This window comes from Typopeltis vanoorti, chromosome 16 (assembly GCF_054136105.1).
Source record: "Typopeltis vanoorti isolate ZY-2024b chromosome 16, IOZ_Tvanoo_1.0, whole genome shotgun sequence".
Lineage (NCBI taxonomy): Eukaryota > Metazoa > Arthropoda > Arachnida > Uropygi > Thelyphonidae > Typopeltis > Typopeltis vanoorti.
The window spans coordinates 76279045-76304057 of NC_143564.1; the positions used below are offsets into that span (position 1 = coordinate 76279045).

The 25013-nt window shown below is 39.0% G+C and overlaps 1 protein-coding gene across 2 annotated transcripts in view; it reads left to right on the forward strand.

Moving 5' to 3' along the window:
* The first annotated feature begins 4770 nt into the window (after positions 1–4770).
* The window catches only part of LOC150098139 (nuclear receptor subfamily 2 group F member 1-A-like), an 84249-nt gene continuing 64006 nt past the window's right edge, over positions 4771–25013 (forward strand). Inside the window, exons 1-2 of one of the 2 annotated variants that reach the window (XM_090405941.1) lie at positions 4771–5626; positions 6498–7025. In XM_090405941.1, coding sequence (XP_090262067.1) covers positions 5242–5626; positions 6498–7025 — 913 coding nt within the window. In that variant the 5' untranslated portion in view covers positions 4771–5241. Of the gene's footprint in view, positions 5639–6497; positions 7026–25013 lie in introns of both variants that reach the window. The other variant, XM_090405940.1, reaches the window with a different exon arrangement.

A 25013-nucleotide genomic window follows, 5' to 3' on the forward strand; every position in this document is an offset into this window, starting at 1 on the left:
GCAGTCATAACATGTTCGTAATAAATTTCTGAATTTGTATATAAGTGGTAAAGAATAGTTTACGAAAGAAAATTGTAATATTTTCCATTTTTCTTTGTGGTTTTTAACATTCAGTCACGATCTAATGTTTAAATGACTCCAAAGTAGCCCCCCCCCCCAAAAAAAAGAGAAATTTCAAACAAAATTAGATTTTCTCTTTACATTAACAGCAAGAGAGACTTAGAAATCTCTCCTGCTAAAATAGAGTAGATCGTCTCGCTAGCGTCTGCTTTCATGTCCAACCCCATCCCCCTCTTCAGAACGTCGTTCTGAAGCAGTCAAAACATTCCAACCACCCTTCGACCTCCCTTCCACCGCAAGTCGAACGATGTGAAGGTCATTGAAGAGATCAGAGGTCAGCCTTCTGGTGTCTCGAAGCTGAAGTCCTGCTGGGAGACCAACCCTAGACCATGGGAGAGCGACAGAGGGGAATGCTGGACCATGTGCCGGTGAGATGGGTGTCACCCATCCGTGACATGGTATGGTCAAGAGCATGTAAAGGTTCGGCGATCACCCGGCAACCCCTTCGCCCGACCCCTTGGAGATAGTTCGCATGGAAGATGACCCTTGGCGGCAAAACACAAAGAAGAGGTCAAACTGACGCAGGAAACATTGTCGCCTCTTCCAACCGAACAGGGTTCAAAATATTAACAGTCTTGGTGTTGGCTGCGGGGGGATGTCACCGCCAGCAGTCTGTCCCATTCAAGCTTGTATTGGACACCTTTGAGCCCTAAAATGTTCACAAATCTTTCCGTGTCGGACCTATTCACTGACCTTTCTCCCTTGGCGGAACCTCCCTGATCACTTCCCGTTAGTCTTTTTGCTAGGAGAAAGGATCTTGCTGCGGGAGCAGCTGGCCGCACTCTTCTTTGTATGTGGGACACTCGTTTCGCGATTTGTACAGCGACCTTTGACCTCCGCAAACTGTTTAAAAGTACGTTTGAGTGGGATTCGCTTAGAACAAAATGTTAGCAGTGCTGTGTACTGTTCACTAAAGATATCACGTTTTTCTCCTTTAAATTACTGGAGGATTTCTCCTGAAAAAAAAATTTTTTTTTTAAATCCTAAGAACAAATACAATGCACAAGGAAATGAACGAAAGTAAATCGTGTATGGTTAAATCCTTTTTTTTTTTTTTAAGGTTGCATCTTACCAAAATTTACACCAATCACGTACTGTTTCACAACACCTGTAGAGGATTTCTTTTCTTTTCTTTTTTTCGGAGGGGGGGGGTCATATATGACGTACATACAGGAAAATTCCTTGAAGCCTGCCAGTGGTGTGTGTGTGTTGAGAAATAGCACGATCTGACAAACACAACCTTGCTTAAGACAAGACGGGGTGTTAGAAGAGGTAATTACCCGATTGCAGGGCTATTTTCTTAGCCAATTAGTCGAGAATATTGGCTGGCTGATTCTTGTAAATAATAAAGTATCCTTAAAGCTGTGTGGACAACTCCAGGTCCAATCACTATAGAACTGTTGTCTGCTCTACGCGTGTGTAAGAAGGTGTGACTGCATTTATGAAAATCCTTCGCAGCAGATTCGAAACGAATGTCCCCCCCCCCCCACACACACACTTTTCAAAGTCAAAAATATTAGTCACTCCGTTCACACGAGAAAATTCTGAACACTTGTTTTTGCTGTTATCAACTGTAAATTGCATAGGAAAATATCTGAATGTTCCGAAGGGAAATCCTTCCACTTCCACACAAGATCAACTAAAAGAATTCTTGTAATGCTAGTCGCATCCTAAAGGGATTCAAAGTTTGGTTATTCCAAGAGTAAGGAAAAGAACAGTCGTTGGACAAAATTATATCCAAGTTATATTGACTTGTAGTGTCGAACAGTATCTATCGGATTGTTTGTTGTCTGTCTTCGTGCATCCCAAGATGTTCAACGTTTTTGTACTTCCGGGATGATGTTCATCCGTCTGAATAAGAAGGAAAATGACTAAAGGATTAGGGAGCAAAAGTAAAAGAGAGAAAGAAACATTATGCACTTGCGAATTTATTATGTATCGCCATACATCTTTGTTAATCGCCATTTCTTCTTTCATTACGCGTTATTCCCGCTTCCTATGCAGGGTTCGCGTGTTACTTAGATGCGACTACGTGTTAATACACGCTCCCAATCACCTAGTCTGCCGCTGGGGGGAATATATATTTTTTTTTTTTTGGCTGTAGGAGCGTATGTTCACGGGGTCGGTTTGCCTGCTTGTGGGATGAAAAAACCCTACTGCCCGCACCCAAGACCGGCTAACTTGGCTATGCTTGAGAAAGATTCTCCAGTTCTTCGCGTCTTCGACGGAAATCGAACCTAGGACACTCCTTCCCCAGGTATATATACAAACAGAATCATAAATTATTCAAAATATGAAATTATATTTTTTTACAAAAAGCAAACTCACTCTGAATAGCAAATATGGTTGCGAAGCGCAAAGCCACTGGGCTAACCGCGCGGACTTTTATTAATCGCCATTTAAATTGCTTAATTCTTAAAAGCGGACTTTTACATTTTTATTTCATTTGATTTTTTTGCTTGATTTGGTACATGTAATTGTTCGAAACCAATATAGAAAAAGATTGAGCCGTATAGAAAGATGATCAACAAATTTCTCACTTTATACTCAAACCAGCTGCATTTTACCAGTTAAAAAAAAAAAAAAAAAAAAAAAAAAACGTATAAAATAGACTCAAGCAATATATAAGTTTACAACCGTGGCCGACTTCTGTTTCTTATAAACTCGCAATTCCCTTAAAAAAAAATCGCTATACAGAAATATGTAACCTAATACGTATGCTATTAGCACTCAATAGATGGCGCAGAAGTACCGATGCATAAATTTAAATTTTAGAAATATGTTAATTTGATTGTCTGCTATTACGTGTGTGTTTCTGGCAAATTTGTGTGATGAAAAAAATCACAGTTTTGGAAGAAATATACAACTAGGTCTATGTCAGCCATCTTCAATTAAAAAGCTCTTATAGGAGGCTCTTCAAGTCATACATGGGATTCGAATTCCAACCGAGGGGCAAATACCAACGAGGTGATCTCTATTTCAAACACGTCAATTTTGGCGTGTGAATATGTCAAAATACGTCACTACTGTTATGATTTCCTCCACTTATTCTGTCTTTAAATACAAAATATTAAATAAACAATTTAAATTTTTGTGACATATTTTCGATAGTTCTTACATCATGAGTTTGCTAAAAAAAAAAAATAAACAAACGTATCATAATTGACCAACGTTACTCTGACGAAGTCGCTTCCCATGAGTCATTTCGCGTGTTAAGAGTAAGCTGTTGGTGAGCGCGTATGCTTCATACAATACTACTTTGTTAGGGTTGAGTACGGTCACACAGCGCAAAATAAGCAAGTTCGCACAGAATCATGAACAAACAGAATTATAAATTATTCAAAATATGAAATTATATTTTTACAAAAAACAAACTCACTCTGAATAGCAAATCGGCTACAAGTTCAACCTTTAAAACAGGAAATAGCAGTTCGACTCTGTTAAATAAGTAATCCACTAAACATTGATCGATATAACACACACATTTGGCATTCGCTTTTGTAACCATCCCCGTTTTTATTACAAGCAAGAAATGGTGGGAAAATAATAAAAATTATAACACTCTGGTATTTTCTCTTTTCATTCTCTCTACCAGATATAATGAGGTGTATTCCGAAGTCTTGTCTTCTTACCAAGTGACCACACGTCATGGCAACCCACTCTCAAGGTCACCTTTGTGTTTTTCTAAAAAAAAAATCACCTATGAGGTGAGTTATGGCTTGCATGGGAGCAACAACAGATTCGGGAAAAATGCGTTTTTACTCCTTATTATGTTTGTTAATCTGAGCAGCTTCAAGTCAGCTGAAGATGGTTGATCAACGATCCCAAGGATTCATTCCAGAGCTTCTGCCAGCAATGCCTTTCTATTGCTGCCTCCTTCAGATCAATACATTTCTTTACGGTGGCTCTTGTGTCGAACTCTTTTAAACGTTTTTTTTTTTTTTTTAGGTTCTGATGTAATTAGTGCTCACGAGACCATGAAACCCCCCCCCCCTCCTTTCCCCTAAAACAATGAATTCTTCAGCAGTAACCCAGTGGACAGTGCTCAGTTGCTTTCTGGACGGTGTTCAGCGCGATCCTTTTCTGTCAGCGTGTATTTTGTACGTGTTCCGACCCCGCCCATTGCTAAGCACCGCTGTAAACCTCCGTGTGTGTGCGATGTGATCGCGTCTTTGGTGGCTGGTTTATAGCTCTGTGCGCGGTTAAGTTCCACACACACCGAATTTGTGATTTGTGCTTCTTTTCATCTGGCGCCAGCCCATTCCTAGCGGCAGGCGAGTACTCGGCCACCAAACCAAACAGGGGATTGGCCTCTGTCTACACGATGCCGCAACGCAGTCGCCTGTGTAAGGATCTATGTTAGCGCGTGCTGCGCAAGGATACCAAAATCGCACCGTGGCTCCGGTAGAAGCGAGTTACAGACGCCGCTGACAGCCAATGGGAAGGCAGCTCGGCGTTGCCTAGTCATGCCCTGATTGCCTGGAGGGCACGACCATCTAGCCCAGGATTACCACTCACTAATAGGCTTCTTGAACTTTAATGACACATCCTGCCGTATATGGAAGCTGTTGCCATGCCAACCGCACAGTTTCAACTGTCGTGTCATAGTTCAAAATAGCTGGGGGTTGCGTCCAGACGTTCGCGCGCCAGCGGCGTGGCCTGGCCGAGTGTAGCAGTTGTTCCGCGCGCGCAGTTCATGTGGGTTCAGAGCTCCTTGCTCCTGACGTTTCCCCCGGTTCACGTTTGGGGCTTGCCTCCGACAGGGAGGCCCTGTTCACGTGACGACAGAGCGTGGCAGCACCAGTCGGCTGTGTGACTCGACTACGTCAGGACGGGCGACCAGTCGCTCTGGTCTGACTCGTCGCTCCACGGTGTTTACCACACTTCACCTCTTAGGCTTCAGTGTCGGCGATTGTAGCCACGGGGTAGCACAGCAGGGCGTGTACTCGTGACATCTGACTCGACGGCAAACTCGGGGCCTTGGCAAGTCAGCAGTTCGGAGGCAGGTTCTCGTGCCGTGCTTATGTGTGTGTGTATTCGAGAACTAGCGGCTTTGTCTGACGAGCGACCTCTTCTCATCTGACGCCGACGTCGCCGTTACTGCTATCCCGCCACCTTAGCATGGCCCTTGCCGTGACTCCGTGGCGGGATCCGGCGACCAGCACGGGTACGACGCCGCCCGATTCGGACTTGACCTCTCAGCCCCCAACTCAGAACGGTAACGCAGCGGGACCGCCTCAGCCAACGCAACCCAGCACACCCTCGAGTTCCGAGAAGAATCAGCAGCAGCACATCGAATGCGTCGTGTGCGGAGACAAGAGCAGTGGAAAACATTACGGACAGTTCACGTGTGAAGGCTGCAAGTCGTTCTTCAAGCGGAGTGTCCGCCGCAACTTGACCTACACATGTCGTGGAAACCGGAACTGCCCCATCGACCAGCATCACCGAAACCAGTGCCAATATTGTCGTCTCAAGAAATGCCTAAAGATGGGCATGCGCAGGGAGGGTAGGTGCCCAGGTCAGCTTATTTTGCTATTCCCTCAGCACCCTTCTGCGGCCCTCCTCTTTGTCCCAGGCCTTGATCTCGACACTTTGATTTCTGCCAAGGCGGTTTGACACTCGCTCACTCCGCAGCAACGTTGAGGTCATGCGTAGGACAAAGAACTGAGTCGCTACGTGGCTCGTGCTTTTCTGTGCATTTCGAAAGCTCGGCATCTTGGGAGTTCGGCGAGTTATTTTTTGTGTGTGTCAGAATTCCCAAGATTACGACGTAGTTACGGTTCGGAAGTCGCAGCAGATTCTTTGCTGTTATGTCGAAGTGTATACAGGGAGAGGGGCTACTAGTGCTTGCTCAGCTGGCGGACACCGGAGCATGCAGCTACTATCGACATACGACACACACACACAACACAGAGAAGCACGACGCGGCGTGGCGCAGCGCCACGTTCTCCCTGACTTTCCCGCCCCGCCATCGCTGATGGGTTATAGAAAAAGCTGTCTCCTAGCAGTTCTGTTCCACTTGTGTGACTCGGCCGCTAGAGCTTGGGGGGACGGGAGCTGGAGAACGATCTAGCGCTGCGCTTTCTCCCTCATCTTATGGGTGTCTTTTTTTTTTTTTATTAAGATTATTCTCTCTGTCTGTCTGTCTCTCTCTATCCCTCTCTCTCTCCTTAGGAAATTAAGATTGTGTAACTGAAACGCCCTCTTTTGTCATTTCTTTGAAATTCGTATATTTTCTGTGCACTAAATGCAGGACTGTAATCTTAATGCTTTGAATTACTTGTCGCGGTAAAAAAAAAAAAAAATGTTTTTTTGTGGCACTTGTCAAGCGCCAGTGGCCAGTCGGCCTACTTCATTCTGTCTCCTTTGTCCCACAGCTGTCCAGCGAGGACGAGTTCCCCCGACGCAGCATCCCCTACCTGGACAGATGGCCTTGACTAATGGCGATGCCTTGAATGGACACTCCTATCTATCCAGCTTCATCTCCCTACTCCTACGAGCGGAGCCGTATCCGCCGTCAAGGTACGCCCAGTGTATGCAACCCAACAACATCATGGGCATTGACAATATCTGTGAACTGGCCGCCAGACTGTTGTTTAGTGCCGTAGAGTGGGCCAGGAACATCCCTTTCTTTCCCGACCTACAAGTCACTGACCAAGTGGCGCTTCTACGACTTGTGTGGAGTGAACTGTTTGTGCTGAATGCCTCTCAGTGTTCCATGCCGCTTCACGTTGCCCCACTCCTGGCGGCCGCAGGACTTCATGCCTCTCCCATGGCCGCGGACAGGGTGGTGGCGTTCATGGACCACATCCGCATCTTCCAGGAACAGGTGGAGAAATTGAAGGCATTACACGTGGATGCGGCAGAATATAGCTGTTTGAAGGCAATAGTGCTCTTCACAACAGGTAAGGCATGTTTCTTCATTTTTTTAGTGCTAGTAATAATATTACAATGGCAGGGGTTAAGTTTATAAGAACTGATAGGCGTTCTGAATATCGTATCTTAATCCAGCCCATTCCCAACATCTATCTGTTAAGCCTAAGGCTAAATAGAAAACATAGCGTGTAAACACTCATTTAAAACCAGTGTAATACACAGAGAGAATAAATACCTTATCCATTATTCAACGTGTGACGTCAGTGCCAGATATCCTATTGTTAATTAGTACAGCACAAGCTCCAGCGATACTGCTTGTCATAATCTAATTCATGTGCATTACGTGCTTATATATATAAGTGGCTGATCAACTCTTTTTTGCTAGTTTCTTCCTGTTCCACTGTTACATTTACACTCTGATTATAAAAATAATGGTTTTGTATTTACTTTATTATAACGAACCAAAAATATTTTAGAATAAACACACACACAAAAAATAATAACTTCAGTGCATTGCTATAACATATTCTTTCCCCAATACTCATCTATTCTCGTCTAAAGTCTAGATATTGTTATTCTTTGAGGGAATATATATCGATTCATTTTAATTTTTTTTCTTTACAACTTCTATGTTCTGGTCAATATGCTCCTTTATAGAATCATTACCTGATATCTTTATTTCTTGGTCTGTGTGTCTCCAATAATGCTTCAGATCTGACTTTCTTATGCATATATTCCAATTAACGCTTTTGAATGAATAAAATAACATTACTAACTCGTCTGATTCAATTAATACTTGAAACAAGGTGAATTCTGGCATTAGTTTTCCTTATTGGATTTCACATGTGATCTAGCAAGAGAAAAAATCATTATACTGATAAATAAATGCACAAATATATGCATCACAAGTCGGTATTACACGTAGATGGGCGTTCTAATATTGTTTAAAAATAATAATAAATTATATATACAATTACAAAACAGAAACAATCCAAAATCCCGGACGTGTAATGTCATGATTTCACAGGGAATCGAAAATTACTGACATATCTAATTTACGTTTCCTATGATAATATAAACAATATGTCACCCGTATTCAGTAACTGATAACGTGCCATGATCACTTAGCAACAGTTCATATATAAAACAATTAATCTAGCCAACAATCGCACACAATAATTGCAGGCTGATGTAACTTATACATGTACATTATATATTTAGTTCTCTAGGATAAATTTCAGAGTAAACAGATTGCTTTTATTATTAAATACTTGTTAGCTTTGCGACTAACGCGCTATTGGAAATTTAGGCTTAAACACGAATTGTGTTGAAACAATAAAGCCATCCAAGAAGACTTTTAGTGCACATAGCGTTATTTGGAAACAGCTTCCTCGTGTTATTGTACATTTTGAAATGCAAACCCCGTAGTAGATCAGTTATCTGTTGGATAGCAAAAGTCTCACTCGTGTAGCAAACACTGAAATGGATAGCTTCAAGTTGTCATCGAAACACCCACTTTATCCTCCTACTCTCTTTGCAGCCCACTGTATTCATGTGTTCTCTCTTGATTCAGTTGGGAATATCACAGTATGCGCAGACTCCATCCATTATCTTTGCTACTTTTTTTTCATCAAAAATATCGCTTCATGCTTTTGAACACGAGATCATCAACAACAATGGAATTTTTCCCTCTTGTTTAAGCTATGAATCACCTATTTTTTTTTAACAATCATGAGTCAATCTTTTGGACTTGATTTCCAGGAAAGAAAGACTCTGAATACGTATTCAAATATTATATAAAAAAAAAAAAACTGCTATTTTCTGATTGTCAACGATGTTATCTTTTGATCAAGTAAAATCCATTGACTCCAGAAAGTCAACAAAAAGTTCAAATCAATCCTACGGACGGCTTAATAAAGACTTGAAGAGCCAGTGCACTTCTAATTCTCCCTATTTCATCAGACTCTCCTTCGCATTCCTACTACGAATACTCGTTCAACAGTCCCTTTTCTATTCTTTCATCGTTCTAATATTTTCTTTTTATATTTCCTAGCTGGTTTTATTTGCATAATTGACTTAATAAGTGTTCCACATTACAAGAAAGTGTTCCGTGATGACAAATAGTATGTCAGGTTGGGTGGGGGGGGGCGGAGTGAAGGGAAATTAAGCCTGTAATCGTGTGCATATAGAACTCTTTATTTGTATTATTCCTTTGCGGGTTCTCTGCACCGCTAAAGACAGGGGAAGTGGGTGGGGGCCACGAAACAAAATTGATCCATTTTTTTCATTTGTTGATTGAAAGCAAACGGGTTTGGGATATCTCGTGATAGGGGCTGTTTTCGACAAAGAACAGTGGCGTGTTGGGTGGACACGCTTGTACGATTTACGGAATTCGCGGAATATAACTCACCATTGTCGTCAAATTAAATTTCCAATTTGACCACCTGCCAAATCCATGTTCCAGACGATGTCGTGGGATCATGAAGTATGAACCTCCTGGAGGTTCTATAGTGTAATTAACTTATAATGAGCCCAGCTTTCGGTCATGACGTCCTTAACTATGCATGGGCGTTTGTTCATTGCTCGCTTTATACCAACATTCCTAAGAATATTCGTGCTTCATGGTCCCAGATCGCTCCGAAGTTCATGTAGCTTGCAGGTGGTGGCAACATTTCCAACTAACATACCAGTAGGTATCCATTCAAGCTGTTTCCCAATAACTTTCATAAATTTTCAGTATGTTTTGTCTAATGATCGGTCTCTGCTTTTGTGTGTCTTCTGCTATCTTTTCTTGTTCTGTAGTACGTCATCAGTTTGATTTAATTTTTCTTTGTTGAAGTGTTTCACTCTGTTGATTGGATTATACACATTAGCAGACGTTTAAAATTGCGATTATTATTATTCATTGTTAAATGTGTTGCTCTGAAAACAATTTAATTCAATTGTTGATTGTCAGAATAATATGATAAATGGGAAAAGGCTAAAAAAAAATGTAGGATAAAACGCTATAATAAACATTGAAATTACATAACAAAGGCACGCTGTCAGACACTCAAATGCTCTGCTGAACTGGAACCGTGCTTTGGTTTAGAGGCGGATTTTTTATATTTTTTATCCTTGACAGTTGTAGACCAAGGATAACACATTTCGTAGGATATCACCCATCTCCCCCCCCCCTTTTTTTTTTTCGTTGATTACGAGGAAAATCTTAAGTCTTACATCGACATTTAGGTGAGCTTAATTTGGGTACTTAAAGACCTAACGAATGAAAATTCAAAATGCCACTCCCACAAATCTAAACAAATATTAATTCGGATATAATTTTAAAATAAATGTCTCTATCTTAACATCATAGAATTGTTCCAAAAAATAAAGTTCCTTTAAACTTATCTTCTGTTTGCTATATACGATACTAACCTTAATGATAAAGCACAAGAACACTATCATGAACGCACGAAGACCAACAATAAAGTAACGATACTGATTTTATTAAAGAGTGACAACAGTTGGGATATGTTCCTAATTGCTTGAATTTTGTTCCGTGGTAAAAAGCCTTTTTGATAGTGTTTAGTATGGTGGATACGAAATGGCTTTTATTCGTGTAGTGTTCGAAACATTCTTAGTAGAAATGAGCAATAAATATCTAGAACATGGAGATTATTGATTTACATTTATTTAAATTGATTTAAGAAGCATGAAATAAATACGTATAATGCCAACCAATTAAAGAATCATCTGCACGCGTGTGTATTTGTAATTTTAAACAATAGAAATCGGTATCCTATTATCAACAATTACTTGCATTTCCAACAGCGTTGCCCATGACGCACACAATTTTGAACTCCAAAATCATGTTCAAGTAGAGCAACCTATTACAAATGAAAGTAGTAACGCCCAGGGAAGCATGAAGTATTCCAACAATTCTTTAGCTCCACATCAACACTTGCATGCCCTTTGCAGGGCATGATTAAATCTGAAGCCATCAATTTCATCTGTCAGCAAGGTGTGTGCGTTGGATATTTCATAAACGTCACAACTCATACTGCTAACAATAACCGTCTCTTGTTTTCAACTTTCTTCTCTCTTCCAAGACATTTAGCGCCCTCCCGCGGTCGAACTATAAAAAGCAGTATCTAACGAATCTTTGGTTTGTTGGGGGACTATATTTAGAAAGTGACACAAAAAAGTCATCCATCTTTCGTTAAAGGGAGGTTTGTTGAGTGGGGAGCTGTCCGAAATAGTGCCTTGCGGGGCACATGACGGTGGCTAACAATGCGTCTCTGTTTTTAGACGAGCGGTTCCACACCAGTGTTCGAGGAAAGCCATCAGTTTGTAAAACGTTCTATCTTCTTGAGATTCCTTTTCTTAGAAATGTGTTAAGTCAGAGTCCATCTAATGAACGTCACCATTACCGCCCTTCTTACTGTCTCGGGGACATGTAATTTACCAAGTGGAAGTTACAAAGAGATTTCTCAGTGAAATGAATCATTCTTTAAGCTTCAAAAGAAATGTGTTAACCCTTTCGCGTTGATGTCGGTCGACGCTGGTGTCGTTTTTCTCCGTGTGAATCACAATTACCGTTCTCTACACGAGTATAGTGATTACCTTTATAACTTCCATTTTGTTATTTGCAAAGTGGGAGTTAGGAATAAGAGTTTTTAGTTCGTCCATTAATAAAAGAAACAACTTCATACAAAAATCCCTTTTCATGCTTTATAAAACGAGGTTTTTCCCTTTGATTATTTTCCATAGTGACAGAAGCCTTTTGAGAATTGAAAAACAGGAGAACACATTTCCCTCTTTCGTTTTCATCATGTCCCAGTGATATCGAAACAATCTAGTCTCGGTTATACTTCCATAACTAAGAGCGTTATAACCTTCAACAGGAAAATTCGCATAAAAAATAATAATGATGTGTTCCTTCCAAAGTACTTCCAGGTCGGAGTGCAATAGCCATTAAAAATGGAGCATGTGTGAGTTAGGACAGTGTCAGCTGCCCTAGGGTTCGGTCTTAGGCAAGTCACAAAAAAACAGCCGGTTCATTCTACCAGGGGGATATTATTATTATTATGGGGTGGAGTTTAAAATTGAGGGCTGCGTATATTGAGTCACCTAGCGAGCAACGTTGTAATTATAGTGTAGATAAACAGCTTTTGCTCGTTAAAAAATGCATCATGGGAAAAAAAAACGACTGTGAAAGAACGGTAAGATGAAGGTAACAAAAAAAAAAAATTGAAGAGGGTTGAACAACAATATTGGATTGTTTACAAGAAGCCAAATGGAGTCAACAATTGTGTCAGCCACGTGTGGTGACTTATACAGTCCCGGAATTATTTTCCCTTCTATAAAAATAGAAGGAAATCCGGGTAAAAGTTCAACCTACATGTTTATCATGTGGTTTTCGGTGAATATTTAAAAACTTCCTGCTTTTCTTAGTAGCCCCTGTAGAAACGTAGTTCGCTATTAAATAACTAAGGAGACATTCAGAGTTAGTGACGTAAGAATGCTAACCAGACTTTCTTGTTTCGTCTCCTATGCATGACGGCCAAACGAAGTGAGACACTGTTTACAACGATAAACGCCACGCTTGTATGACGGGCCGAGGACCGTAAAGCGTCTCTTACAGCTACTGATTTGTTTAAGAACGTGTGGAAGCTCTGCGAAGTCGGGATTAATTAATAGTCACTCAATCGCACGCGGTCATCCAGGGCCTTAAGATAGGAAATCTTACACGGGAGGGACCTAATAGGGGAGGAAACGCATGCAAAAAGCACATGAATAGTTTCGAAAAGGGGAAACGTTGCATATAAATGAGAAGTGCATGATGATTCGTTAGCTTCCCCTTTAAATCTGGTGTAGAGATGAGGGGGATCATGTTGTTTGTTGCCGCCTGTGGCTGAATCTGCTGTTGGTCGCCTCTTTTCACTGGATGAATTTTTTTTATTGTAAACACAGGTACGTTCTTATAAAAAAGTCCTTTTTTTTTCTCAATTTTATTACCTTACCAGTACTGTTTTTCTGATCTCAGATTTTGTTTACTTTCTACGCCATCCGATACGATATTTCGTTGACCAAAAAGATACTTTTTTTTTTTTAAGATTGTCTGCCTGGCAATGAAACATACACAAATCCAAAGACTTTCGCTTGACTCTTCTACATGCCTCAATATGTAATCATAAATAACAGGTGTTGAAATAATTTTCGTATATCAATGAAATGTTCTTGAAGAATTCCTTTCTAGTTTTAGACATCAGCAGGTTTTTCCAACCCTGGTTGGGAAAACCTGGGTTCGAACCCGTCTAGGATGCGAAAAGCTGTTTATAATGATTTTTTTTTTCCTTTGAAGATACTTTGCCTGTCTCAATACGTAGTGGCAAGTTCTCGGATCGACAATCTAGACTGGAATCATAGTGTAGTTGTTTCGACCAAAGTTCCAAACTAATCCAACTTCCCACTTCGATTTATACGTAGTGACTAATTTATCATTAATGACTAAAAATTGTGAAAAAAAGCTGAAAATAATAAAAATAAATAGTTGCATGTTTTTCCATATTTACAACTAATTATTCATTCCTTCCACTTATAAGAATTTCTCTTTTCGGTAAACTTAATTTTGATTATAAATTCATGGCGGTTCCTCACCGAATCAAATTTGTTGGACTTATGGTAGGAATTTGTATCTCTTGTCGCATAATCAATGGATAGATTAGGTTTTCACTACACAGCAGTTTTAGTATGTACCTGTAAATAAGTGATTAGTTTTGCATCTACACACTTCGTTTTTAAGTGTTTATTCATGTATATTGGGATTACCTAAATTTCCTGCTTCAATTCTGCACGCTTCTTACGAAATCATAAATAGTAGCGTAGGCAGAGAAAACGAAGTTTTCACCTTTGAACGACCGGAGTCTGAAGCATTAGATACTTCAAAGTTCAAAGATAAGTCGTGAGTATCAAAAATACAATTGTAAGAAAAAAATAATAAGTAGTTGACTTTATTTACAATGTAATGCTTCCTCTAGTCTTCAACATATTTTCAATATGCCCAAACAAATCATTTAAAGTCCTTGCATGAGGAATCCGGTTTTTACATAAATAATATGTATCAAGGAACCATTATTCGTATGGAGAATGCAATAATGTTAAACTACTTAAGGATTTAACGAAAACACAACACCAGCTCGCTCATCTTCACGGAGTTATTCCAAGTGAATGCAGTCAAGTTTAGACAATGTTCAAGTTGCCTACACTGTTCAGTTAGCGATGTCTGACCAGAAGGAAATCAAGTAGTCGGTAACTTTGATTTAGAACCATTGAGAGAGAGAGAGAGAGAGAGAGAACTTGATCAATGATCCGCTTCATTTTGACTCAGTTCCAGATTCATGTGTGAAAAGATGTTTCTTAAAACATCTTTTCAAACCGGAGTCGACTTTAAAGTAACACTCTTTAGAAAGTTTTAAATAAAACTTTTTCTCTAGTAGCTACTTTACTAAAAACAAAACCCAACGTGCAGTATAAAATTCGGGACTTTTCATCTTCAAAAGTCTATTGAGACACGAATTGCTTCATAAAGAACTTCTAGATTTAAAGAACATGTAAACTCCTTATCTTGGACTGTTTTTATCGGAATAATACACAATCAGCATAATCTCGCGCTGTAGGAGCTTTTGAAAGATAGTTATGGTTCACTTTCCTTGTTATCCAAGGTTATATTAACTTTTTCTTCATTGGTAATCAAAGAACTTATTCTCTATTCGATGTGTAGTCGAAGAGGAAATAAATCGAGGAAGGTTTTTGAGTGAAAAAAAAAACGAACTTGAATGACATCAACGTAAATCCATTTCTCTACTTCACAAAAATCGACGAGTCCTTCGCCTTTCATCTTCAGCGCTTCAAACAGGTAAATCTGGTTATTTGAACCTTATCTTGACTCCTAATTTCCCTCTATTTCAGATACAATGCATGTGCCATACTGTTTTTCTTATCTAAAACTACGCTCTTAGTTCAAGGAAGGACGGTGATAATAGAAGTAATATTTCTAATTCTAGACAAAAGAACTTTACGACTTCTAATTGACTAAATAACTCTTTTGAGAAAGTGTTTTTCGCTATCGAACCCATTAGCTTCTCCAAGAGATTCTATCAACTATTCCAAGTCATGTGACCGAAAGCCAAATCCACACGCACTTGTGTGAAAAAGCATTTTTTTTCTTACAAAAAATGACAAAGTTCCGTGAGAACCTTAAATTCAAAAGATCCGTTGGAGTTCTTAACGTGTGTGTATATCCTTAGTCATACTTATTTATTCCATATCAGATACGATACTGAAATCAATAAATGCGGACGGGGGGCGAGAGAAGTATAGCACGAGCGCTTACAACAACAACCAAACGTATTGAACCAAGAAAACTGAAATTGTAAATAAGATTTTGCGTCGACATACTAAGCTCTACTAAACAGAGTTTGCCAAATTCATTGAAATCGGAGTTTACAAGCAAAGGCATTCCCCCCCCCTCAAAAAAGGAGGAGGAAAAAACTGAGGTCATAAAAGATGACACATGAAAAACTTTCTCATAAGGAGTCGTTCAAGCAAGGCAAACTCAGTGATCTGCACTAACTCCGAACATATAATTTTTCTGTTGACTTTTTAACAGGTTCGTGACCTCTGGTCGTTCCCATCGAGCATGCCTAACCAGGAACAGTTATTATGCTTCATCTCAAACGTCCTGCATGCTTAAGTTTTACTTTATGACTTTCGTTCACTTATGACGTCACTAACAGAAGGTTTTCTGATTGTACAATACAACTCTGGCTGGCCATTCAGAGGTCGCCTTTCCACTTGTGCTAAATTCTTAAATCTTACTGTAACACCATCTGCACTCTGTAATTTACTGTGGCGGTTTGCATTCTTCCAAGATTGCTAGTTTACCGACGACCGGCATAAGTCTTTCTCTCTCTCTCTCTCTCTTGTTTGATTACATATTTGTAAGTGGATAATTTCATTGGCTCAGAAGGAAATCCACAAGATAGAATAAAACCCATTGAAATGTTCTTATTTATCAGCCCACTATGTTGGTTTACAGAACAAGTATATTATTTTGCACAAGAAATTCATCCCAAGATATATTTATTTCCTTCAGTTTCTTTCGAGTCCACTTTATTTCTACACACAGTTCTGCTTCTTGATTAACTGAAGTTACTATCGCCGTTTTCTCTGATGTATCTTCTTTTATAACTCATGTAAACAATTAAAGTTTATCAGCATCCCCCCCTCTAATAACCTCTCTATCTCTTCCATTTATCCCTTCTCGATTCAACTGAAGCCTCCCCCCATCAACTTATAAATACTTGGATTAATACATATTATCATTACTCTAGACATTCTTACGTTTTTGTATCTGCATTGTTATTATACTGGTCTCTTATTCACTGCATTCAGATCCATATAACTCCAAAAACATAAAAAAGCATCATACACATATATACCAAGTCATGATCTCAGTAACTTATACTTGATTAGATAATGAATTTTATGGAATATCTCCGTATATTTATCATACTGTCCCCGTTGATCCAATTATACATGATAGGTTATTGTATTGGTAAAATTGTATTCTTGCTTTTGACCATACCAGGTTTTATAAATAACTTAATAATTGAGTGAAAGATAGACGAGGAGCGGCTAAAAAGATAAATTTTACCTGGTTTGACAGTGTAAATGCATCATGAGTTGCTGTATTAAAAAACTAGGTGACTACCATCAGGTAGTAGTTCAAATCAAATACAGTTCGATTGAGGTGAGCTAATAAATACATCAAACACAACCTCTACGTAATCATTGAAGTTCTGGTTTGTTATTTTTGATTTGATTTTCCAAGTATAAAACAAGTTTTTTGTTCGCTCTCAAAAGTAGATTAACTAGACTTACGATCACTAGAAATTTAGTTGCTTTTGAAAGAGCATTAGATTTGTCTTCGTGCCAATCTTGACTGAAGAATATTTGTGGTTTTTTTATGCTACTCACCATTGTCTACGTTTTCTGAGACAACATGGTTGGCATAACAAATTCCATCTAAGAAGAAGAAGAACAAGTAAAACCAAATAAGCAAATAATGCAATGTGTTCCTGTTTGGTTGTGTACATCTTTTCATTTACACACGCGGTTGATTTTATAAGCTAAACGTGTTTGTTCAAGTGTTTGCTATGGAAGACTACGTCAAAAGCTTAGAAACCTGTTTTCAATATAAACAGAGTTTGCTTTATATAACTCCAACGAAAACAGGATGAATGACGAAGTCGGCGACTCACTCTTATGAATATTGTTTGGTAATGTCATTAAGGATAATAAAAAAACAGTTTGTGGATGATCGTATTTTAATACTGATGCGAGGTTAGATGGTATTCCCAGTAGACTATTGTGACATCGTAGACACACTCAGCCATTCAAAATATTTCCTAACACTTTACCAAGAATACCTCCTGTCTGATCAGAAAGAAAGAAAGAAAATGTCGTCCATTTATAATTATTTTTATTTGCTTCAGAAGCGACTGACTCTAAACGAAGAAAAGAGCAGTGGAGTTCAGGGAGGAAAGAGGGGGTGGGACAAAGCGAGAGAGAAGGGGGGGAAAGAATCTCGATATGCAAGCAAAATAAAAACCGTTTTTCTCCCTAACGATTAATTTCACATGCCCGCGCACCACCCTCCCATCAGCCGCAAATTCGCGGTTCAACCACAAAATCGAACGCGATCAAAGCCTCTTGTTGACGGTGAGCAAGCCGGCAACTGAAGCAAGCGTTCGTGGAAAGGCGGTAGCGTCTCCTCAGCACACGAAGGGCGAGCCTTCCAGCTAAGAGAGAGACAGAGGATGAGAATGAGGACTTTACCGCCGGCAGCATCTCCCATGAACGCTGACATTTTGTAGCTGGGTGAAATCTGTTGTTGAACCGTGCGATTTGCGAAAAGAGGGGGGTTGGAAGCCAAGAAAGAGAGAGAGAGAGACAGAGAAAGCGAAGCTGAAGTGTAGGCGTGCCTAGCAGAGCGAATTCAGAGATGAGACAGGCATACAGATCCGACACCAACCGAAGCTCTCTTAGAAGGCTGTATATTTTACCCACTCACCGAGCCGGGTCACGAAACGCTCATGATGTGCCTACCGGCGACAGTTGTTAGTGTCAAGCTGCGTGGCCCGGGATCCGCTTATCCGCGAAACAGACTACTATAAGAAGTTGAACTCTTATTCCATCTAGCCCTTCCTTTGTGTGTGTGTGTGTGCCTGTCTGTCTGTCTGTATGAGAGAGAGAGAGAGAGAGAGAATGGAGGAAAAATGCAATATATGGCTACGGCAGCACCAGAATGAAAAATCAAAATCTAAACATGGTTTTCATCACAGATACCCTTTACGTGTGTTTTTATTATATATAATTTTTCGGCAGAGATAAAACCAACACTGTTGACAGTTGCTGTTCTACAATTCTTTGTTTAGCGCAGTATATTTTTGGTTTTTTTGACACGTAAATTTTGTCCATAGTTACCTGGCCTTGAGAGCAAAATATGTGAGGTGACTAAACACAAGCCTTCTGATGGAAGAGGTGAGCGAACGTTTTCAGAAAATAGCAGGAGGGGTACTTTTTGCACGAAGGATGGAGTGGACAGGAAACATGGCGTGAATTTTAAGTGTGCTTTGAGGTACGGAGAGGTGACGAATCCCGCATAATAACAACCGTATGAGGAAAAAAAAAATTTCTTTCGTCACAAGGTCTACACTTGTGTCGAAACTGACACATGTAACCATTGCAGTGAATACCATTTATTTCCATGAGTGTGGAAAACGTAGCAAGGATAATGTGCTGATATAGAGGGTCACTCTTCAAGCATAACGAAGTAATCTAGAATAAACGTGGCTCAATTTGTCCCGTTATGGAATCAAAATCCGTTACTGGGATTTCCCCTGAAGTTTCTCCGAGAAATCAACTTGAGTATTTCTTAGATTTTTTTTTCTTTTTTTTTTTTTTTTTTTGCAAACCTCTCAATAGCATTACTATTTCCACTTAGGTAGATTTTTCATCGGTCATTTTTTTTCTTAACTATTTTAATAGAAAAATTAAGAATAAGTCGAAATGTGCTCTCAACTTCAAGCACTGCAGAAATCTAGTCTTGTGATCCTAGCAAACTAAGAGAAACTTCGAGGCATCCTGGAGAAACGTAGTTGAACTTAAATTCCAACGAAAAAAATGTAGTCTTTGTATTCTAACGAACGTAAATTCCTATGAAAAAAAAAAAAAGTGGGTTTTATATGCAAGGCCAACACTCCCGTGCATCTCAGATATGTATCTGCTCTCCAAAAGCACATACACACAGACAAATACAAAAGCAGCACAAACAAGGAACTACGACCCGTCTGTGTAGGCGATATCGGGGTCGTCATGGTTGTCTCATTTTCTGAAGAGTGGCTGAACCTTGAACAGTTGTAAATCTTGTACGTGCGCAACAATCGCACTTTGACCCGACTGTCGTGCACGGATGCCTACACGGACCGGAAGCGGTATTAATATGCGCTTGCGTGCTCTGATATATGTGGATGAATAATTCTACAGGAAGTGGTCAGTGGTGGAGCAAAGAGAGAGAGAGAGAGAGAGAGAGAGATTGTAATGCGGGGGGGGGTGAGTTTAATATCGTGTCTTGTGGACGGTGGAACGGAAGGTCATACTGACATGAGTGCGAAAGGGTAGTTGCTACTATAAGGTAACCATGTCCACACACACACACATATCAGTAGTGTTGCAAATAAGATAAGAGGAACAACATGCTGGAATACAGTAAACTGAGGCTATTCAGTTAATATTGCAACGATGGAATAAGCCACCTTAAGTGTGGGAAGACTAAAGCACGGGGTTGTGTTCAGATGTCATAATTCTCATTGGCTAATGTCGACTATTAACTGATGGTAAGAAGAAGGCACAGAAATACAGACCGATCCATGATGCTATGATGGAACATAATTAGCTATGAACTAGGATTTGAGCCTTCAATCGCAACATTACCAGCTTTCATTTGGTTCGACGAGAACTCATATCGAATCTTCACTCTCCCCCCTTAACACACATCCTTATCGTATAGTTTCACCAATGAAATTACGAAATCAAATACTCACTTCTGCTTGTATATAAGTGCTCCAAATTACATGTTAGTCTTCAATTGATGCCCAAATGATTTTAAAACGGTCTGTGTATCGCTGGCTTGGTTGGCTGAATGCGTAGCGTCTCCAACCAACAGGATGGGGGATCTAGTCCCACGTGGCATTTGTGTCTAAAAAGGTTTTTAGAAGAGAGACGATTTTCGACGCCCGATGTGTGACACTACCATCATGTCTGTTGGAGATCTAAAATAGCTTGAAAAAATTACCATGTTTGGTACTGTTTTCAAGATACTTCGGGTTTATTGGATCATTTGACCCTTAGTTCACCAGTAAATTACTACCGTAAGTTTCCAATCTTTTATGGACAGAATTGAGATTAAAAAGAATTGTTTGCAAGTCCATGTAAAAGCAATATAAATTCTTTCAAAACGTAGTCGATTACCTATTCATTTAAAACAGCTCTGAGAGAGAGAGAGAGAGAGAGAGAGAGAGAGAGAGAGAGAGAGAGAGAGAGAGAGAGAGAGAGAGAGAGAGAGAGAGAGAGAGAAATGGAAAGTACGGTAATGTAACGAAAGCTGTTGATGTGAATTAGTCCAAATCTATTTCAGATTGCAATAATTCAGCAGATAATTTTTACGTCGTCAACGGAACAAGACTCGATTTGACTCATTTCGAGTTGCTTTGATGGTTAAGGTGTAGAAAGACCTCAACAATCAAGCATTACTCATTTTAGTGCGTCAAAGTGGCTTTCTTCGAGTGCATCGACCTTTGAAATCACTGAACAGATTCAACACTTCTCTTATTGACCAAGGTGATGGTGCTCAAGTGTGAAATCAGGTAAGTGGGGGGAAAGCTTATGTGGATGGAACTTGAAATGAGAGAAGGAATCAAGGACCGCTAGATATATACCAGATGGAGAATCCGGCCTCTGAAATGAATGGATGAACTTCATTCTATTCGCTGATACTAAATACACATAAAAAGACGGACTCGAAATCAAAGTTTTATATTTTTTTCAGTTTTTGAAACTGTTAGAAGCATTTCTGGAATGCTAAAAAGTTGATCATTGAAAAGCTACGACTTCAGGGAACGATGTGTAGCCATCAATTGCTTTTACTAATTCATAATGAGTGAGTAGACGCATCATCATGATACAACTCCGAATCACAAAATTAGAATAATCAAAGAAAATGTGTTGAATTGCATAGAAAATAATTATTACCAAATATGAATTAGCATAATCTAAATTTGCGTGCTTTGTAGATTATATAACCATAAAAATGTAATATAAATTATAAGAAAACTGTTATTTGAAAACATTGAAAAAATTAGAATAATTTTTAACGTGGTTCAAAATATTAGAATATTTCAAATTCTTCCGATTGGTTTTGAAGAGAGAATAGAAATAGCATCTATTTCAGTAGCTGCGGGGCCGACTCGGGTGTGAGGAATCGTTGGTGTGTGGATTTCAGTTAATCATTTGCTGTTAATCACTCGTATGGTGTCTTTAAAGCCAAACTCAACAGTTTATAGCTAAGGAATTGAAATAATCTCAAGCAAGCGTGAGTAGAGTATTGAGACAGTATTCTAAACCGGAGTTTTCAAAATAATCGCTGCAATAGCGGTCGAAATGTAATAACTACATCAAGAGATGAGAGGAGATTGAAGAATATCGTGAAGAAAAACCGCTTTCGAATTGTAAAGTATTTTCATGGGAGATGGAAAGAACTAGGTGTGGATGTGTCTAAATCTATGACGTTGAGACAACTTCACAAATTGGGTTTTAAATCACGTGTGCTTAAGATCAAGCAAAAGGCAGCTCGAGTGCGATGGTGGAAGCAAGAGAACTGGAAAAAGGTGCTTCTTAGCAATGAAAGCATGCTTGTGTGTCTCGTGATCATCAAGGGATACGTGTTTGGCATCTTAAGCAAGAAGCATTTGATAAAGAACACATGAAACATTTGGTGAAATTTGCAACCTCTGTCATAGTATGGGCTTGTATGACCGCAGAGGATCCAGGTAGGCTGTGTATTGTGTACGAAAGAGTCAATTCCAAAGTGGAGCAAGAAATTCTTGAACACCTTATATTACCGGCATCGGAAGATTTATGTGATGGCGATTTCCGTTTTCAGCAAGATTCAGCTTCTTGTCACAATTCCAAGACCACTACTAGATGGCTTAAAGAAATGCAAATGAATGGAATTCCTTGGCCGACCAACTTACCAGATTTAAACCCTATTGAAACTTTGTGGGGAATTATGAAGAAACGTCTTCAAGAAATTGCCCCAAGAGATAAAAATTAACTTGTTTCTAGTCTGCAGAGCATATGGGCATATTTTGATTTAAAATAAATAAATAAATAAATAAATAAAGACTGTGAACTGCTAGTAAATAATATGCCCATCCGTTTACGAACGGTCATGAAAGCTAAGGGGGATGCAACAAAATGTTATTGTTTCCCTTTGACCCTAATTTTTGTTCATTTATTTTCGCATTTTTCTAACATTTTGAACCACGTTAAAAAATTATTCTAATTTTGTGAATATTTTCAAATAACAGTTTTCTTATAATTTATATTACATTTTTATGTGTTTACATGGTTATATAATCTACAAAGTACGTAGATTTAGATGATGCTAATTCATATTTGGTAATAATTATTTTCTATGCAATAAATTAGAATTGCAAATCATTCAACATATTTTCTTTGATTATTCTAATTTTTTGATTTGGAGGTGTATATCATCGTTTTATGATCATTTCTTTAAACTGGAGAAAACCGGAAAACTAACTTCATGCCTACCGTAAGCAGTCCGATCGTGATCAGACGCGTTAGTAAAGTTGTGTGCTCCATCAATGTATATTTGTGTCATATTTGTCTCGTATTTTTATGCTATACTTGTATTAAATTTCGATACTTCTTGATAGTTTTTGTATTAAAAAAAAAAGATTATTTCAAAGAATCATTGCTGGATTTGGAATGTGATGAAACAGATCACATTCCATCAAAGTATTTCAAAGGATTGTGAATTCAAAGTATTTCGATTCTCCTTGAAGCTCCCCCAGTAAGAATATCTAATTACCAACTAGTATTGCTCAAATTTGTAAACGAAAAATAAACCCAGTGTTTGTTAATCTACTCTTTACACCTAAAAGTATCCACGAATTGCTACAAATACCTTTAATACGCATAAAAGAATATGGTGGAATTTCAGATGCTAAATGGAATTTGTTTACTCTAAGCTATTGTTGATGTTGTTGTTTGGAGCCATAGAAGAAGCAGCAAGGTTATAAGGCCATTGTATTGTCTACATATTGTTCTTCTGGATAGTTTACAGGATGAAAAACCGGAGTTTCCGGAGGGAAAAAATCCTTGCCATCTCCATATGAGATCAACTAACTCACCTGTAGCTGAAAAGTCCTGATAAAGGTTTTTTTTGCGCCCTAACCAGGACTTGAACGGACGTTTTTCCAATCAAAGGACATCGGCGAAACCGACTGAGTTACAGAGGCTCTCATAAGACAGCACAGAGATTTTTCTAGCAGTCAGGAATTTCAGTGTAATACTCTCTCATATTGGCGAATAGTCTGGGCATCAGCATATTCTAAACAAAATCTCAATTTCACGAATGTAAACACTTAAAAAAAATTGAATGCGTGGTGTTAGAAAGGGCTACACAAAATAACTTGGATGTGATAATTATCCTCAACTATGCGCCATTAAACTAATGAGAGATAATCATACTGCACTTCATCATTTGCAAGTTAAAATAAATTACTTTTGTCAAAAATTAAAATATCGTTGCAGCTGTGGTTAATTATGCCAAAGCAAACTAAAAGTATGAAGCGAGTATAATGTTTGTTAACTGAGTGTGTTCTTGGGATTGTTTGTCTGATTTGAAGGTAATAAAACTCCTTTTCTGAGAGGAAAACCCCCACCATCTATGTATAACACCAAAAAAGTCACCTTTAGTTTTAAGAAATGTCTTTGTAAATGTTCTTAGCTTCCCAGACGATTCGAATTCGCCCCTTTCCCACCATCAACTTCGGATTTCTTACTAGAGTAAGATTAGAAACCGATTTAAAACTAGTATATGCTTGTATTTAAGATTTTAAACTAGTAGTATTATATGTAACAGTTCAAAAATGTTGAACTATTAATAAATGTCAGATTTAAGGCACGACAATGCTCACCATTTTTTTCCCCCTTCGCACAACTCGTTCAAGCACTAGGAATAGCATCCCTTGCACCGTATGTTATTCATCACACCTCGAGTAGCTTTAGATTCGCTTCTTTGTCAGCTACTTTATATCTTTCTTTCTCTGTGTGTGAAACAGCTAACCTCGTAAGGAGACGGGTGATGCAATTGAATGATCTACTTGAAGACTGACAAGAATAAGTCGCTTCCCTACCTGATGCCTTTCAAGCGCTACTTGGAGTTTAACCACGTCCATCTTACGAATTTCATATAAAGCTATTCATCTAAGAATTATAATGAGTAATATTCAGACAGTTTTTAACGGTAAGAAGACTATCATATGAGGTCAGTATCTTCTTACTGCTTTTGAAATGCCAATTGCTTTTCCGTGGTAAGCCGTGTAGTGCCAATTATTTGCTCACATAACGTGGACTAACATTAATCCACTCTTCTTATAGTTATAAATCCTCTACTGCTATTTATCTTATCATTCAGTACAACATTAAGTAGAAGAGGCCGTTCTTAAATGATATTTCGTTTTTTAGAGGGGAGGATGGAGATTTGGAAAAATCACACATTGTAACGGGGAGAGTGGAGAATATCTCTAACCCAATATCACGTCTCAAAAAATAAATAAATCTTTGTATTCGTTGTTAAAAAAAGAGCACTGTAACCAGTATTT